General features: G+C 30.9%; 1 protein-coding gene across 1 annotated transcript in view; it reads right to left on the bottom strand.

Annotated features, from left to right (window-relative positions):
* Positions 1-183: 183 nt before the first annotated feature.
* LOC121389175 overlaps positions 184-20390 on the bottom strand; it is a 33939-nt gene continuing 13732 nt past the window's right edge. The window contains exons 21-55 of the mRNA XM_041520781.1: positions 20334-20371; positions 19067-19087; positions 18600-18623; positions 18199-18223; positions 17266-17303; positions 16988-17008; positions 16622-16645; positions 16218-16236; positions 15646-15683; positions 14977-14997; positions 13168-13191; positions 12139-12157; positions 11537-11574; positions 11177-11197; positions 10838-10861; positions 10439-10457; positions 9942-9979; positions 9209-9229; positions 8703-8726; positions 8411-8432; positions 8028-8065; positions 7720-7740; positions 7092-7115; positions 6567-6585; positions 6003-6040; positions 5298-5318; positions 4858-4881; positions 4507-4528; positions 4056-4093; positions 3734-3754; positions 2665-2688; positions 2315-2333; positions 1646-1683; positions 812-832; positions 184-260 (exon numbers count right to left, since the gene is read on the bottom strand). Of these exons, the coding sequence (XP_041376715.1) occupies positions 184-260; positions 812-832; positions 1646-1683; positions 2315-2333; positions 2665-2688; positions 3734-3754; positions 4056-4093; positions 4507-4528; positions 4858-4881; positions 5298-5318; positions 6003-6040; positions 6567-6585; positions 7092-7115; positions 7720-7740; positions 8028-8065; positions 8411-8432; positions 8703-8726; positions 9209-9229; positions 9942-9979; positions 10439-10457; positions 10838-10861; positions 11177-11197; positions 11537-11574; positions 12139-12157; positions 13168-13191; positions 14977-14997; positions 15646-15683; positions 16218-16236; positions 16622-16645; positions 16988-17008; positions 17266-17303; positions 18199-18223; positions 18600-18623; positions 19067-19087; positions 20334-20371 (964 nt within the window). The remainder of the gene's footprint in view (positions 261-811; positions 833-1645; positions 1684-2314; positions 2334-2664; positions 2689-3733; positions 3755-4055; positions 4094-4506; positions 4529-4857; positions 4882-5297; positions 5319-6002; positions 6041-6566; positions 6586-7091; positions 7116-7719; positions 7741-8027; positions 8066-8410; positions 8433-8702; positions 8727-9208; positions 9230-9941; positions 9980-10438; positions 10458-10837; positions 10862-11176; positions 11198-11536; positions 11575-12138; positions 12158-13167; positions 13192-14976; positions 14998-15645; positions 15684-16217; positions 16237-16621; positions 16646-16987; positions 17009-17265; positions 17304-18198; positions 18224-18599; positions 18624-19066; positions 19088-20333; positions 20372-20390) is intronic.

Raw genomic sequence — 20390 nt, 5'->3', positions numbered from 1 at the left:
GAAAAGACTTTGCAAAAACAGTCATCAAGTTAAACTGTGTAAGAACAATAAGAAGTTCAATAATATAAGTAAATAAAAATATATAAATACATAAATAAATAAATAAATAAATAAATGCACATACAAATGAATAATCTGCTTAAAGACAAGGTAAAGTATTTAGTCCTCGGGTACCCATTTAACTTAATTTAGCAAAGTAAATATTCCTTTGAACAAAAATAGATTACGATAATCACCTCCGATGGCCAGGTTTGTCACAGCTGGAAAATAAGCCAAATAGTTTTGTTTACTTAGTTGTATTTCGAAATACAAAAAACATTATACACACACACACACACACACACACACACACACACACACACACACACACACACACACACACACACACACACACACACACACATACACACACACATACACACACACACACACACACACACACACACACACACACACACACACACACACACACACACATACACACATTCTTTGAATATGATCAAACATGTAAACTCACATTGTATCATTATTTATAAAGTACTATACGATGTTATGTGTTTATATTGCAGAATATTTGAAGATATTGCCCACTACAGAATCTGCTGCTGTTCTGTAACAATTTCTGTTAAAAATCATAAAAATTATTCACTTATTATTAATAATTATTAACACATACTGATCATAATTTAAAATGTTACTGAAGCAATCTGAGTGCTGAATGCCAAGTTTAATCCAAGTGTGAGCTAATCGTATTTAATCATAAAAGGCGCGTGGTTAAATGTTTAAATATGTTTGTTGTTGGTATACTCACCTGGGATAAGAATTGGCTTGACTGAAAAAAAAGAAAACCAAACAAATTAACCCTTTAATGCCCAATATACTGAAATGAGTACACACATTATAAATACAAAAATTATTTGCACCTCTCCCACCCCCCCACCCCCCCCCCAAAAAAAAGATGAAAAAACCTTCTAATAAATAAGTATTGAGATATTTCGTATATGCCCAACATCCTTTAAATGAGTACAATTTACTTGAATGACTAAACGTATATTTGAACAGAGCCAAGACTTCAAATGTGTACTTTTGAGTATAATAGGCACATATGGCAACATGTTTGAAATAATATATCTGGACTTCTAGAATTGTTACATTGTTCTAATGTTGTGGTTAACGAATCTGATATGTCATTTCTCTGATTGCAATAAATATTTATTAAATCTGATGTAGTAATTACTTTTGTATTGATATGGGCATAGTCTGATGTACTCATATGAATACATTTTTTAAAAATGAAAATATTCATTTCAAATAACCACATATGTATTTAAGAACGATGCAATGTTACTCATAAACCAAAATGTTAGTTTTGTCACGGGCATTAAATGGTTAAAACGCAATAAAAATTAATGAAATAGTGGACTCCTGGACCAAACGTCATAATAATTCCATTACTGATATATACAGTTACAGACAATGTGGAATTAAGTTTACATTCTTTTTTTATTTGTACTATAGAATATTTATAACACAGCAATTGTGCGAAGTATGATATAAAGTAGCCGGCTATTCTGTCAAAACATATTTTATGTCACAAAACCGTGTCCAATACATACTGCCAATTGTACACTCAAACAATACTCACTCTGGTCCCAGAGATTACCGAGGAAACCTCTGATTTCACTGAAACAATTAAAACATGTTTTTATTTAACAAATTCCGTATGTAACATTGTGAAGTTATTTTCTCTTCAAAATGATGTACCAGTTTTTAACAGAATAATATTTCGACCTTTATAATACATATTTTATTTTCCATAGTAGTCTTTAAAACAGTGAGCATAATTTATTATTTGAAATTTAAAATGACTAATTAATACGTTTCAAAAACGTGTTTGTACAGATGTTTATCCGAAACGCTGCTGGGAAATCATCAAATTTCACTGAATGGTTTATAAATAATTTTAGGACTTCATAAATTGTACGGCAAATACGTGTAAGCGTTTAAAGTTAATTATTACGTGCGCTATAATCCAATGTTATTTTCGTTTCGTTATTTCATTTATTTGTTATTTCATACTTAATGGATATTGAAACATAAACTGTTTCTTTATAAAATGCATTAAAACATTGTTGACAAATCTTTGGAATACAGTCCATTTTTAGTTTATATAAAACAAAACACTGTGGCATATTGTCTGGTGGAACCATGTGCAGTGAGGTATGGCCATGCATCTGTGTGATCATTTTCAGTTGCCTACTTATTTACAGTACTTTATGACCAACCAGATAATGGTACGTTTTTAAACACTCACATTTCTCTTTTCCCAATAGCTGAAAATAACACCATTAAAAAGATAAAACATTTCTAAACACATATAATTATTTTACATATACTAAATATGTTAACATTAATGGCAAAGAGGACATAAACCTGTTATTTTTGAAAATCAAGACAATAACATCTATAACACAGGCAGATATCTAAAATGTAATATGTAAAATGTACTCATACTCAAAGGCAGTTAAATAATCCAAACATAAACAAGTATTTCCATAAAATAAATAAGCAAATAAACAAATAAATGGTGTACACCATATGCAATTTACGTTTTACAGGTTTTTAATAAACAATCCAAACAATAAAATGAATTACAATAATCACCTCCAAGTGCTAGATTTGTCAGAGCTGAAAAATAGAACAGATAACTATGTTTAATATGTTTCATTTGGAAATACATTACATGACTATTAGGCCAAACAAAATAAATGTCTCGTCTGTGGTCAGTGTGCGTATCTGTTTTGACCCTTGCGCATCAATATTTATTTTATTTTAATTTTAATTTCCCACGGTATAATGTTAGTTTTTGCCAGGCGTTTCATGCTATGACGTAAAAGCGCATGAACTAAGACGTGCAGTATGATTTCAATATAAATATACCCCTTATTTCGGTGTCAAATATACCCACTTTTTCTGTGCAATCCATGCTTTAAAAAAATTTGGAAAAAAAGAGAGAAAAAAGCGCCGCATCACCGCATCAATTCTAGAACTTTGGTCTGTCCAGAGACCAATATTTCGTTTTGGCCTTATAAACCAAAAACGTAAATGCAAATAATTATAAAGAAGTATTTATAACGTTTTGTAATTACACTGCCAGAATTAAATGGTTTCAACACGTTCAACATGTTATTCACAACATATTTTACATCTATTCAGTAATATGTTAAGTCTAAACCATTAACACTATACACTTATTATTAACAATAATTAAATTTAATTATCACAATGTGAAGTGTTAACAAAGCAATATGGGAGTTGTAATCAATATTTAATAGGAAAGAATTAGACAGTTATTCGTTTCGTCATGCAAGCAAAAAGAAGCATGGAAGAAGAAGGAAATGTTTTATTTAACGATGCACACAACATATTTTATTTAAGGTTATATGGTGTCAGACATATGGTTAAGGACCATACTGGTATTGTGAGAGGAAACCCGCGTTGGCCACTTCATGGGCTACTCTTTTCGATTAGCAGCAAGGGATTTTTTATATGCACCATCCCACAGACAGGGTAGTACATACCACAGCCTTTGTTGCACCAGTTGTGGAGCACTGGCTGGAATGAGAAATAGCCCAATGGGTAGCAGGCGAGCTCTGTACCACTGAGCTACGTCCTGCCCCCAAAGAAGCATGGTTTAATGTATAATTGTTTCTGTTTTTGTTACCGTACTCACATGGTATAAGTACTGGCTTGACTGAAAAAAAGTGAAACAATGAAATTATGGATTGGTTTACTCTATTATGTTATTGAACAATACAGATACCGACAGTATGATAAAACAATATATATTATTTGTTTCTTCAAAAAAAAAAAAAAATATATATATATATATACTTTAAAAAAAAAAGAGCTGATTTAAGTAATATGATCTATAGTAGCTGTCTGCTCTATCAAATAAAACTGATTTATGCATTTTAACTTAGCTGTATCTTGTCGCTGACATATCAAATATAGTTCAACGCATTCTTATAACTATACACTCAAAGAATACTAACTTTTGTCCCAGAGACTACCGAGGAAACCTCTGATTTCACTGAAAGAAAACAAAATGCTTTATACAAAAGTGTGAAGATATTTATAATTAAAAATGGTGTACCAGCTTCTTACATAAGTGAATGTTAAAGTGTGCTTTATTTAACGACTCAACTAGAGCACTGATTTATTAATCATCGGCTGTTGGACGTCAAACATTTGATGATTTTGCTTACAGAAGTGAATGGCAATTGTTCGTAATAATAGTACGTTTTTGTGTAAACAATGGGAATATATTTGAAATGCAAAATGACTTTAATAATCACAGAAAATGTTTCAAGAAATGAATTTGCAGTAATTCAACTTTTAGTCTTAGTACAACTAAATATGTATATGAACTTTAAACGTGCTTTTAGGAAAGCCATGTCAAACTGATATGAGTAAGAGCTATTATTATTTTCAGTAAACACTTACATCTCTCTTTTGCCTGTAAGACCTGTAAAAGAAAAGCCAATTTGTCAATAAATATTATATTAATAAGTATAAGTGAACATTAACTGAGAAAAGAAAAGCAAACTATACATATATTTTTTTTTTAATTAACGATGAATTATTCATACAATAACTTCAGTTCACAGTTTATAAATATAACCTTTATGTTTGTGTAATTTAGGAATTTTTGGGTAATTATTAAACATCTACATAGTTAACATGTATGGAAGGTAGTTGACTAAGAGAAATGGACTATGACGAGAAACGAAATAGAAATAAAATATTAGGTAAATAGATACAACTGTCAGATTAAATAAATAAATTAGAACTCACTTCCAATCACTAGCTTTTCAATAGCTAAAAAGTAGAAAACATTCCAGTAATAAATAATGAATACAATCCACAAGAGTTCAGTTATAGTATGTGAAACACATTTAAAACATATCTTTAGCACTGATACTATGTTTTTTCTTTATATGTGTTTGTTTTATTTTTCTATTATAATTTCTCCCTAACACATTTTGGTGTGAGCCAGTCATGTGCGGCGGAAACAAATTGAAAGAAATCAGTAAAATGCCAATTAAATTATTGCAAGCTACGATGTCTATGATGACTTCAAAATTAATCATTTCCACAACTACAGCAAGTCATGTCATTCAGTTGTGTATTACAATACTGTAATATTAAATTCTTGAAAGAAAGTCAGAACTATACCAAAGTTATTGGTGTAAAATACGGTATTTCTTATATTTGTCTAATCCGACCTTACTCACCTGGAATAAGTGTTGGTTTGACTGAAAGTAAATATTATCAGAGTTAAAATTAATGAACCTTTGAAGAGATGGGTTTTATGTTGATGTACGAGTCATATCACACAGGTTTTAGCGTTGTTGATATGACGAATGTCACTCTGATGTTTATTTGATAATTATTTAGCAAGTCGGGTTTTTTTTGTGTTAAGATTGATTTTTTTGATTTTTTAAAGTAAGCGAGTTAGCTCTGTGCAATGGTCTTCGGAAGGCTTGTTGTCTGCCATAGTTCAGTTTGGAGGGGGTGGGGGTGGGGGATGGGGAGTGGGGGGGGGGGGATTAAAGAACATAATTATTTTATTTTTAATGATTATATTGTTTTAGTAGTACTAAGGTTAGCGAAAATGTTACTTTTTAAAACAATATTCTGATTTAATTTCTGCTGCACTATATGTGGGTAAGATTAAAGAACCAAATCATGGTACAAATCCAAGTTAAAGCAATATTTGTCCATTGACAACAAAAATGTTCATGTCACGAATGTCTCTATAATAAGTCCGACCCTATTAAATGTGTCAACAAGCACTACTTAGATAAATTTCTCAAATCTGATTTTGTTCTATATCTACAAACTGATATACGTGTATATAAAATTGTATATGTCAACAAAAATTACTTCATATTTAATGAAATTTACTATTGTGAAACAAAAACCTGGCAGATACATACGTTTATCCCAAACACTGCCGAGGAATCCTCTGATTTCACTGAAATTTAAACAATTCTAGTAAACTGTAATGTTGCAAGGGAAGTAACCCTTTAAAGTAATATAATAAATGAGACTATCTTATTATTATTATTATTATTATTATTATTATTATATTGCTGTTGTCATTGCTGTTATAGTTGTTATTACTAGTTTTATTGTTCTTGTTTTCTTGTTTTCTTTTTGTAATGAAACACAATTTGAAACCATTGTAATATGCTATTTAGAAGACAAAAAAAACCCATTATGATTAATGCTAAAATATATACGAATAGAGTTATCAAGTGTATGTTGCTATAGTTGATACGATATTGAGCTATTTCCACTTTTTATATTTATAAAATCCAACAATATGACCTTACATCTGGCGAATTGATGTCTGGTTAGTCATTATCATGCATATGTGAAACCATTTTATCTGTTGATTTCGCTTAGAATAGTTGATAGCCTATAAACTGGATATGTGGAGATACAATAGTGATGGTTTAGACAATCACAAGACACATGAGATTAATTTAAATACTCACACTTCTCTTTTCCCAATAGCTGTCAAACAAAACATTAAACTGATAAATAGTATCTAAAACATATATAGTTATCTGACATGAAACATTGTTAACATCAATGGCAAAAATATTTGGTGACTTTCAAAATCAGGACCATAACATATGTAAGTATTTTAAACTGCAGGTTAACTAAGCCACCTTTCATCATATGGAAATGTTTTTCAAAATATTAATGAAAGTCAAATAATCACAAGTAAAAAAGAATTTCAATATATATATATATATATATATATATATATATATATATATATATATATGATCACATACATATAAACATGCATACATACATACATACATGTGCATACATACATGTGCATACATACATACATGTACATACATACATACATATATAAATACATACATACACGTGTATAAATAGCATGCTCAAGGTTAACACAAAATATATAAAAAATATTAAAGTATTGAGCATTTGTACTTTAAGACTAATTAATTAACACCATGTATAACATGAATTGGTGTAATCACCTCCAAGGGCCAGGTTTGTCACGGCTGAAAAACAAAATAATTAATGTTGGCTAATTAGTGTCATTAAAAAGCGTGATTTAAATATAAATACAAATTATATACTAATAAAGTTATAAGATTTCTGTTGCATTTACACTGCCAGATTTTGAGAACATAATAATCTATTGAATAATACATTTTTCTGTCTAAATAAGCAAAGTAAAAATGTTATTGACAATTAATTTATTATAATAATATAAAATGTTATTAAATAATATGACTGTTAAAGTGTGATCTGTTTAAGCGACGAGTTTTGCAAGAAAATAATTAAAAGTGGGTTTCGATGTGAAAATATTGAACAGTGTGACACTTAGTCTTCAGCAAAAGCTGGCTACATATTTGTTTCTCCATTTGCAGCAAAATATCTTATATATGTACTTTCTCACAGACAAGACAGCACACCACGTCACTTGGTACACCATTTGTAGGGATTGGGGAGGGGGGGGGGGGCAAATGGCGTTGGATCCAGTGATCTAAAACACCTGAGGTGAGTGCTGTACCGAATGAGATAAATTGAACCACTTGTGCAAGAACGTTTTGGGGGGGTTTTCAAATATTTATATGTTTCTACTATTGTCATTATACTCACTTGGAATAAGTATTGGTTTGACTGAAAAAAATATTAAAATAAAATAGATGTTAATGATACCTAATATTCTTGATTGTTTGTGCAAATATTATAAAATATTACTGACGCATGCAGGTACAGAGAGTGATGAATTAAATGTGTATTGTATTGTTCTGCATACTCTACAGTATAAATAGGCATGCTTTTCTACAACAGTATATATAAGGAAAATGATATAAACTAAGTAACAGTGATTTTATATCATTACCTTTGCTTTATTTTATGTATGTCAACACATTTGTCTAATCGTTCAATCTAATTATACTAACTTTTATCCCAGAGATCGCCCAGGAAACCTCTGACTTCACTGAAAAATTCAAACATTTTTATATTAAAACATTATTTTTATAAGCGTTTGGAGCTATTAAATCGTATACATACAATTGGTGTTTATGGCCATGTTTATAATCATAGTATATTTGTGTCTCTAAACAATTGAACATATTTGAAATGTACAAATTCTTCAGTATACACAAAATTCTTCACGAAACGAATGCGTTCATGCAATTTAAGTTTTACGTTTTTTGTTCTTTGTAGATAAAAAACCCACCCCACAAAACATAGCACAGTTTCCATTGCACAATATAAGCAAAACTATGTAAAACTATAATGAACAGTTGCTACTAATAATGGTTGTAATGTAAACACTTACATGTCTCTTTTGCCTACAACACCTATGATAGAAAATAAAAACGTTTTAACACAATGATATATAAATACGTATAAGTTAACAACAATAACTGATAAGTAGAAACAAAATCTGAACCCATTATTCAAAACTTTCAAAATAGTTCTTATATTTAGTTAGCTCAAGAAGACCTGACATCCATAGTTACTGTGCATTCAAAGACTTTGGTGAGCAGAACTACAGTTGTGATAATACATCGAAATAAGCATAAAGTATTAGTTAAATAATTAATTCAAATATATAAATTGGAACTCACTTCCAAGCACTAGATTTTCAACAGCTAAAAGAAAAAAACAATGATGGTTAATTAATTAATGTCACACATTCTATATCAACAGTGGTTAAAAAATATATATACATATACATAAATTTTAGAAAAGAATAGGTAGAGTTTCTTTGCCTCGTTTTTGTTTGGTTGAATAGTTTTGGATTGTTGTTGGGCTTTTTGGTGGTTTGGTGGGGCTTGTTTCTTTGCACCTTTTTTTTCTCCATTTGTTACTTATTGTTGCTTTATCCTTACATATTTTGGAACGTGCCTGCAGTTTGCTGCTGAAACATATTTTAAAGAAGGTCAGTACATCAATGATCTTAGCAAGTCAGTTATTGCTAGCTTGGTCAAAGACAACTTACTTCGAATATTCAATTGGATTACGTTTTAAAGCTGTGGACTATTGAATTCTGAAGATAATTTTCAATAAGATACAAAATACACATCTATTGTAAAAATGTATACCCGTATTTGTTTGAAGTGATCATACTCACCTGGAATAATTGTCGCTTTGACTGAAAGGAAAAAGTAACTTAGTGTTGAAAACATTAAATTCTACTACAGTTGCGAAGCAATCTTTACTGTTCAGGTTATATAATGTTATTGGTCTTACATATTCATACTCTGACGGTACGCCACATTTCGGTGCAGTGTAAGCATCTCAAAGAGACTCGAAAAGAACTTGTATTACAATATTTACGTGATACTGACTTTTATTCTAAATTTTAATTTCATGTCTCTGTGATATTTGTATTATTGCACAGTTCTTTACACTGTGTTTTTATTTAATTGCTGAATTTTTATATTGATGTTGATCATCGCTTACTGTTTTAGATTTACCATAGTTTGACACTCAATAGCCGATGTATTTTTCGTGCTTGGGTATGTTAAACATTCATCTATTCATTCATTCATTCATTCAGTCATTCAGTCAGTCAGTCATTAATTCATTCGTTATATATTCATGTTAAAGCAATAGTTGTCTAATGACGAAATCATGTTAATGCCATACATACGCATCTGTATAAGGTATAATATTACATACTTCGGCAAACCAGTATTTGCATGATGTTTACAACACAATACAAAACAAAATCAATCATATCAAAGATTCGCGTTATATCAATGAAAGGCATTATTACATAGGTTATATAAAATGCAAGTACTATAGTATTTCGTCTTTCAGTGAGGCAATAATGGTATAAATAATCTGACATATGTACTTACCTTTGTCCCAAAAATTGCCGAGGAATCCTCTGATTTCACTGAAATTAAAATTAAATACTAATTACACGATTTCGAAGACTGTTGTTATTGTAGCATATGTTGTCTGTTAAAATTATATATATATAATATTTTTCGAAATAAGTAACACTGTGATAATGGTAAATGTCTGTTAACACCTTAAACATAGTAAATATATAAGACATGAATCTTGAACCTTAGTTATTAGCGGTCAAGGAAATGCGTACTGTCCAGTAAATGATCTCTCTCTCTCTCTCTCTCTCTCTCTCTCTCTCTCTCTCTCTCTCTCTCTCTCTCTCTCTCTCTCTCTCTCTCTCTCTCTCTCTCTCTCTCTCTCTCTCTCTCTCTATATATATATATATATATATATATATATATATATATATATATATATGTGTGTGTGTGTGTGAATATATATGTAGACATACATGAGTGATGAAGAGAAAAAGCCCATATAAATGTGTGAGTAAAACACTCACATTTCTCTTTTCCCAAGGGCTGAAATACAAAACCGTAAATATATATATTTTTAATCTAAACAATTGCAATAGTTTTATAACATGTTATCATGTGTATTAACATTAGTTCTAAATACAAAATGATAGATTTTAAATTTTCGAAAATAATATCTACGATACAAACTCATTTACGAAGTGAAAAGTTTATTAAAATATAAGACTTATTCGTCGTGAAAGTCACTGAACAAAAGACCAAACTAATTTAATTTCCAAGAACAAATACAGATCTCAGATCATTAAAGAGTAATAAATTAAAATTAAAAAGAGGAAATATTAACAACATTAACTGTACTATATTTACAAGTTGGTCTTAACAATTTACTGTACGATTATGTTGAACAAAACAGATAAGGTAATCACCTCCAATGGCAAGCTTTGTCAAGGCTGGAAAAAGAAGAAAAACAAGTTCCAACTAAACACCAGCATTTTCAAATGTACCTTACTTGCATAATAATTATTATATAAAACTATTACAATTTCCCCTTATATATATTTTTAATCATTGCTACGGTTTTCTGAACACAATTCTGCAATATGTATCATCCTAGAAGAACAGTTATTTATTAACAAGTATGACACTAATAAACAATTAATAAAACAGCATGCATGTGTTAACAATAATATTTTAGCTGTAAAATATGATTTACTTAAGCAATGAGTGCATCAATATTTATATCTACCTGTTGTTTTTGTACTTACTTGGGATAAGGATTGGCTTAACTGCAAAATAAATTAAAATAGTGTTACATTCAATGAAAGGATAACATTTGGTATATTCACAGTCGTCGTATTAATATATACAGGTACATGACAATGTTTTGAGACCTAATGGTTATATTAGTTTTTCATGATATGTTAAACAATATCGATTAGATTTGCAGCTTTTATACTAGAGACATTAATGCAAACTTGCTGGTTCATGTTAAATGAAAGCTATTTTGCAACTAGTTATTAGTATAATGACTTTAACGCATTTATAATATGGATTAAGTGAAAGATACGACTATTGGGTATCAAATTAAGGAAAATGTGTAATAAGGATCGTGTTCAAATACTAACTTTTGTCCCAGAAACTGCCAAGGAATCCTCTGATTTCACTGAAATATCAATTAGATAATTATCGATCTTCTCGAATGTTACGGGAAACAAGAAACACCTTGATCATAGTAAATATATGTTAACTCCTTAGACATAATACATATATATGACATAAGACTTGAGCGTTAGTGATTAGTGGTGCTGAAATGATGTATTGTCGTTAAATGATCTTCTCGGGAGTGGCTGTCCTTTTATCCTTGCTGCTAATCGAAAATAGTTGCCCTTAAAGTGGTGGCAGCGGGTTTCCTCCCTCAATATCTGTATGGTCCTTAACCATATGTCCGACGCCATATAAACGTAAATAAAATGTGTTGACCTACCTATTTCTTTTTAATTTTGCCCAACATTATATTAGTTTTGTTTTTGTTTTCAAGTCCTTTCATCTTGTGCCATTGTGTTATCACCTAAATATATTTTATTGGATTTGTAATATATATGTACTTCTTCTATGTAAAGATACTGGCATACATGGGTGATAGATATTAAAAATAACACATACCCCCCCCCCCCCCCCCCCCCAAAAAAAAGAAGAAAAAGAAACAAAAAAGAAGCCAAACACTTACATATCTCTTTTGCCAACTGCTGTAAAACAAAACAGTAAATACATTTTTTTAAACTATAAATAATTGCAATACATTTATCGAAGGTTATCAAGTATGTGAACGTTATTTTGAAGAAAAACAAGCATTCTGAGAGTACTGTTAAAGCAATACAATACATGTACCCTACCAGGCCCAACACTTTTCCGTATGTTCTAAATACAAGCGCCATAACTCTAAGAAAAGTGGGTAAATAACGCTGAAAGTTAAACTGGATATGTAAGAGTACATGCTAAAAGTATATAAAAAATTTCCTTTTGCTATCTTCAGGCACTGCAAAACAAATGTCCAGAAAACATATTTTCACATCTCCTACGTTAAAGGGCTCTTTTCAAAATGGGTAAATTACCATAACGTCAAACTTGATCGGTAACGGTAAATGACAGAGCTATACAAAGTACAGCTCAACATATCAAGGCCTTCTAAAAATAAATAATCCGGAAACAAACTTTTATATCTCCTAATTTCAAGGGCAATAACTCCATCAAAAAATGGGTAAAAACGCCATGAATGTCAAAATTAATCTGTAACAATACATGATAAAGCTATACACAAAATGTGAGCTCAATATCGCAAGGCCTTCTGAAAAGCAAAACATCTGGAAAACTATATGTGGGACAGACAGACATACATACAGACAGACGGACAGAAGGACGGAGATGAAACCTATAGTCCCCTCCAGTTGGACCAGTAAGGGACAAAAAAGAAGTGTGGGGTTTGTCTTAAAATCTGAGCAATAATATCTACAATGCAAATTCATTTATGAAATGAAAACGTTGATCAGGATATAATACATAGTTGTTGTGGAAGATATTTAACAAATGACAAAAATTAATGAATTACCAAGTGTAAATATAGATCTCAGACTATTAATAAATAAATTAATTAAAACAAAAAGGAAACACATTGAACAGAGCGCTCAAATACTGTACTATATTTACAAATTAGTTTTAACTGTAAAATTATGTTGAATAAAATAGATAAGATAATCACCTCCAAGGACAAGCTTTTCCACGGCTGGAAAAGAGGAAAGACTGCATTTTAAAAGTGTACTTATTTGTATAATACTTACCATATAAATATATAATAAATTTCCATTATTAGCCAACAGTTATTTATTAACAAATAGAATGGGACATATCATGATACAACATACGAGTGTTAACAATAATATTTAGTTTTGAGAAATTATCTCCGTTAAGCACTCGGTACGTTAAATATACTCTCCCAAAAACAAATGCACACTGTTTGATTTTATTAATATATATATATATATATATATATATATATAAACAATTTTGCACATAGCGATGTATAAATCATGAATATTATGCCCTTTGGTGATCCAAACATATTGCCTTTGTTAAGTCAACAAAGCGCTGCTACCATAGAATACAGAACACAATCGTTAAAACAAAAACGTAAACCATGTTATTTGTGCATCTGGGAATTCCGCATGTGAAACATGAATGCATGGGCTATAAAAATGCAGGGTTTTCGAGTACGTGTCCTCATTATATTGGTTACTGCACAGCATCAAACACAAGTGAATAGCAAGTGAAACACAACGAAACAACGTCATTGGTCGTTTACAAGCAGTCGAATCCAGGTTGGCGATGGCAAGGACTTTCCATGTATCCCCAAGCACCATATCGAGATTGACCTTCCGAGATCAGTTTAGACCACGTGTGAACAATGTGTACCAGGAGTTGGGTGGTATACCGCATATAACATTCGGTATCGGTGTCGTGTCAATACCGATTTACCGTACTGACCATAACCTCAATATACCGAAAATTCGATATTGAAAAATAGTCTCGCCATTTAGTAAAACACTATTAAAATATATACGAAGACATTACCTTAATGCATAATGACTGAGAAGAAGAGCATGTGGGCATAATATTCCCAATAAAAGTTGGAGGAAATTCAACACAGAAAATCCAGCATGTCAAACTTTCATATGAACAACGTGGTGATAATACTGGATTAGGAAATAATATAAACATTACGCAAGCATGCCTTCAGAGCCACGTATACCACGACAAAAACCCTGCTCTATATCGGTAATTGTATTGAGTTTCTTTTTATCAATACCGATACCAATACCGCACCGATACCGAGGTACATTAACCCCAACATAGCGATACCGAACCAGCTTTGCAAAACTCAGACGGTGCAGAACTGACTACGTGAGAAGTAATGGTTCGAGCCAGACGGCGTGTAAGAGGTGTCATTTTGACTGAACAGCATCGTCGACGTCAGTGGTGTCAAGTCCACAGAGAATGACATCAGCTGCCATGGAGAAGTTTATGGTTCAGTGATAAGTCGCATTTTTTGCTTTGTCGTGCTGATGGAAGATGTCGAGTATACAGGAAATGGATAGATTCGATGGCGGTTGTGTGATGATGCGGGTAACAATGTCACACAATGGCTGGACCAACCTGGTTCACATTCAAGGCAACTTAATGGCACAGAGATATAGAGATGAAATTATAAATAACACTAACACTGTATACGCAAGACGACATACATCTAGACATAACAACTGTCAGGTCCTGCGAATATATGTGTAACGTGAACATTCTGCTGTTTTCCGTCCATCCATTAAATACACTTTTTCAGTGTAAACAAATCTACTATTGCGTTTCTTTTATGGAGAGTATATTTATATATTTCTGCTGTTGTACTCACTTGGGATAACTAGTCTACTGGCTGAGTATAACAAATAACATTTTAGTTGGTAAATATAACTATTGTGTATATTAATATCTATTATGTTCCTGCTGTCATTGTACTTACTTGGGATAAGGATTGGCTTAACTGAAAAATAAATTAAAACATGGTTACTTTGAATGAAAGTATAAACATTGTTATATTTACGTCGTGGTAATGATAATACAAGTGCATTGTACTGTTTTGAGGGAAAATGGTTAAGCATTTATATTGTAGTTTGTAGTATTGCATGTAAGAGAAGCATTAATGCAAACTTAATTTAATGAATTAAAGTTGCAGACCGTAGTTTCCACCCGTGAAATATGGACACTACGTTTAATTAATCTACAAACCATTAACACATTTAGATAAAGTTATAACAGAGTGTACCAACAGTCTGTGACATTGAAACGGGGAAATACCGTTAAAAATAGACTAAAACTTGACTCCATAACCATTACTTCTTAGATGCACGTTCGTTTTAAAAATATGAAAAGTGCATTTTGTGATATAAAAAAGGATGACCAAAAACACTTAGAGTGTACGGAAATGAATAATCTAAATAATAATATTAAAGTATGATTTAAGTTATGAACAAAGGGATCTAATAATGACAAATATGCTATAGTGTTTAAAATCTAGGATTTGTCACTTTAAGAATGATTGCATGTTTAACGACACCTCAACACGAAAAATACAACTACTGAGTGTCAAACTAAAGTAATTGTGTAATAAAGACTGAATCCAAATACTAACGTTTGTCCCACAAACTGCCGAGGAATCCTCTGATTTCACTGAAATATCAATTAAATAATTATTCATCTTCACGATCTCCGATTCTGCTGGTATTGTAACATCTATAGCCAGTTCAAATCATCTACATTATTTCTTTCCTTTTAAATATAAGCTTGACATTGGAAAGACAAACAAATTGGTACAGATTTAAACATATTATAATCGATTTTTTTAGTGAAATAAGTAACACTGTGATAATAGTAAATATATGTTAACACTTGAACTATGGTAAATATATATGCCATGAATCTTGAACTTTAGTGATTAGTGGTGCAGGAAGTATGTACTATCCAGTAAGTAAATGATCTCCTCGGGAGACTCCGGGTGGCTGTCCTCTTAGAGACAAGACATTAGAGATTCATGGAATCAACCACTATTTTGATAGATTCCCATCTGATTTTGTTTTGTGCAGAGATACGGGTTTTTATTATGGATAAAAACTTTCACGTTTCGATGTGTAATAAATAAGCATCTTAATGATAGGCGATAAAGAGGAAACAAATTCCATATGTATGAATGGCCTAAAGACTCACATTTCTCTTTTCCCGATTGCTGTAATAAAAACAAACCAGTAAAAAAAAAAAATATATATATATATATATATATATATATAATCTAAGTAATTGCAATTATTTTATGACAAGTTGTAAAGAATGTTAATATTATTTTGAAAACAAAGATGAGTGAGTTGTTTTAAAATCCAAACAATAATATCTACAATGCAAAATCATTTATGAAATGAAACGTTGAGTAAAATATAACAATAATTCGTTGTGAGAGACGCTGAAGTGTAAATATAGATATCAGATTATTAATAAATAATAAATTAAAATGGCAAAATATTGAACAGAGTGCTTAAATACTGTACCATATTTACAAATTAGTTTTAACAATTTACGTGAAAATGTGTTAAATTAAATAGATTTAAGATAATCACCTCCAATGGCGAGCTTTGTCAGGCCTGGAAAAAAAAAATCAAATAAAGTTATATTTTCAAATGTAACTTAAGTTCTTATATAAATTATTATTATTATTATTAACAAGTAGGATCGTACACCACCTGATAAACAGTTAACAAAACTACATGCAAGTGTTGACAATATTTAGTGGGGGTTTTTAGGGGCGAGGCAAATTGAATCTGTTAAGCACTAGATACGTTAAATACTTATATGTTTCTGTTGTTATTATAGTCACTTGCGATAACTACTGGCCCGGTTAACAATAACAGTTTGGCTGGAAAATATTACTTAGTTAAGCACTGGTTATTTTAATATTGATATCTTCCTGCTACTATTGTACTTACTTGGGATAAGGATTGGCTTAACTGAAAAATAAATTAATATATGATTACTTTCAATGAGAGGAGGGGAAATAATACATTTACAGTTACGTGCAATGTTTTGATGGACTCTGGTTACATTGTTTTGTCATGAAGTGTTAAACATTACATATTAGCTTTGCAGTATTGTATGTGAGAGAAACATTAATACAAACAAGCTACGAAATGAACGAGGTTTTACAATGATGGTTGTTGTATTGACGTTAAAGCATCTGTAACAAGGATTATGTTCAAATACTGACTTTTGTCCCAGAAACTGCCGAGAAAGCCTCTGATTTCACTGAAAGGAAAAATTAATTATTTTCAAATATGACGAGTTCTTCAAATGTTATAGTGTTATAAAATTGTTTATATTTTCAAACGGTGAGACTCATTTGTTTTAGAACCAAATGGTAATGTTTGTTATAACAACAGTGTTCTTTCAACAACAAATGGTAATGTTTGTTATAACAACAGTGTTCTTTCAACAACAAATGGTAATGTTTGTTATAACAACAGTGTTCTTTCAACAACACATGGTAATGTTTGTAATAACAACTGTGTTCTTTCAACAACAAATGGTAATGTTTGTAATAACAACAGTGTTCTTTCAACAACAAATGGTAATGGTTGTAATAACAACAGTGTTCTTTCAACAACAACTGCAAAAATGTTTGAAATTTAAATTGATTCTGTCGCACATGCGCGGGACATAGCTCAGTGGCACAGCGCTCGCTTGGTGCGCGATCGATCTAGGATCGATTCCCGTCGGTGGGCCCATTGGGCTATTTCTCGTTCCAGCCAGTGCCCCATAACTTGTGTAATAAAGGCCGTGGTATGTACTATTCTGTCTGTGGGATGGTTCATATAAGATATCCCTTGCTGCTAAACGAAAAGATTAGCCCATGACGTTGCGACAGCGTTTTCCTCTCTATATATCTGTGTGGTCCGTAACTATATGTCCGACTCCATATAACCATAAATAAAATGTGTTGAGCGCATCGTTAAATAATAATAAATAAAAAAACGTCGCACAAACACAATTTTGTACGAGTTGCAATGTAAATAACTAAATGTGCTCTGTTTTAATTTATTTAGTTTTGAAACCATGTTCATCGACATTCATGGGCATTAATTATGACGTAAATATAATAGCTTTAGTTTTAGCTAGAGTTGGTGGTGCTAGATAGACTTACATTTCTCTTTTGCCAATACCAAAGCCTGCAAAAAAAAGAGTATAAAATCATAAACACTATATTCAAACTGTGTTAATAGGTATTAACATTTAATCAAACAAAAATGTGTACATTGTTTCAGAAACTGAATGATTTCTATATGTAAATCTCATAGTTTGACAACCAATATCCAATGTATTTTTCCTGATTGGGTGTCGTTAAACATTCATTCATTCATTCATTCATTCATTCATTCATTCATTCATATGTACATATGATAAGAAAAAAATGCTTGATTGAAGGATTTACAAAGGTGCAAGGTGTTTACAATTTCGAAACAAATATATGACAATACATTGAAATAAAAATCAAGTATTTGTTAAATAGCAGAAATTAATTGAATGATATAGATTAGAACTTACTTCCAAGTACTAGCTTTTCAACAGCTAAAAGGAAAAACAATCCAAGTTAAATAAGCAATGGATAAATGAAAAGAAAAGAATGAACAAAATAAAAAGGCGACCAGATGACTAATAAAAGCTCGCTATCAGAGATCAATATCAAGATGTAAACATAACTTTGGAAATGTAGGTCGGTTTTGTTGTGATCTGCTGTTCATTGATTTATTGAGGCAAGATGTTTCTTTTTGTTTTGTTTTTTTCTTTTCATTGTCTTTTTTTCTGCGGGGTGGCCAAATATTTTAGTATATGCCCGTTCTTTGATGATGGAACCAGAAGGACATACTCGTAAGTAGTGTATTTGCTTGTGCTGTGTTACAAAGCAGTAATTAAATTATTATAATAAATAATTTAAATCAGTATCCAGACATAATATTATTTGTAAAATAACAATTATTCGTCTGTTATTCGTCTAATATGATTATACTCACCAGGAATAAGTGTTGGTTTTACTGAAAAGAAAGATTAACATTCGGTTTAGGTTAATGCAAGTTTGAAGAATGATATTTTGTTAAAGGGACATTCCTGAGTTTGCTGCATTGTAAGATGTTTCTAACTAATAAAATAGTTCTACGATTAAACTTACATATTAAATATATTTTCTTGTTTAGAAATCAGTGTCTGTATATTCAGTGTGTTTCTGGTCGTCTTAATACTTGTAAGAAGCTCAAACTGGATTTTGTCTTCAAATAATTTCGTACGTACGAAAAAAAAATATTTTAGAAAATAAAATGAAATTTAACCAAATACAAATATTAGAACGATGAGAAACACTTTTAATATACAGCCACTAATATTTATGCAGAAAAATTACAATCGTTAAAAAGTCTATGTTAGTCGATAACATCTTAAAAATTGCAGTAAACTCAGGAATGTCCCTTTAAGTTTATGTTTAATCATATCAGACAGGTTATTCAATGTGTTTTTCAAACTGGTATATTACACATAATTCTACCCCCCAACGAGATGATGAAATTAGTAAAATCAATACTTTACTACAGATGGAAAACGTAGTGATATTCAGTGATCGATTATAATCGAAAATCGATTGGTCGGGCTCTACGAATGTGATGGGTGATTATAAATATGGATATTTAATTGTCACAGGAAATGTTCTTACAGTTTGAATGCCGGAACTTGTAAAGAATATTCTGGGGTTTGCGGTTTTTTTCATATGTACATAACAGAAACAAAATAAATGGCTACTAAACGAACAATTAGCGATTATGTATGTCATGTCCCGGTGAACTCGTCAAAAGATACACAATCCTAACAAATCAAATATCTTAAGATCATATAATTCTGACCAATTATATAATCGAAAGTTAATCAATTGGAGCAAATTAATTTAAATCGATGATGGATGGTGTAGTTTGGAGTCATTTTCTAAAATAGCCTTTATATCCACGTTTAAACAATATATTTTCAATGATAGTATAAAATTATAAATGCCTTAGATATATATATATATATATATATGTACATATAAGGATAGCTATTAACTATTTTAGTAAAACAAGAATGAAAATCAATAAGATTGATTATATACTGTAATGCTAGTAACTTAAATCGTGAGTACGGCTGACTTTTTTTTCTCATAACGACAGATCTCACCTATGTAAACATAAAGTAGTTTTGCATACGAAATACAAATGACCACTATTACAGTATTTCATGGAAAAACTGATATATACTTACGTTTGTCCCAAACACTGCCGAGGAACCCTCTGATTTCACTGAAATATCAAATAAATA

The sequence above is a fragment of the Gigantopelta aegis genome, chromosome 14 (assembly GCF_016097555.1).
Source record: "Gigantopelta aegis isolate Gae_Host chromosome 14, Gae_host_genome, whole genome shotgun sequence".
NCBI classification, from domain to species: Eukaryota; Metazoa; Mollusca; class Gastropoda; order Neomphalida; family Peltospiridae; genus Gigantopelta; species Gigantopelta aegis.
This window is presented reverse-complemented; position numbering and strand designations above follow the sequence as displayed.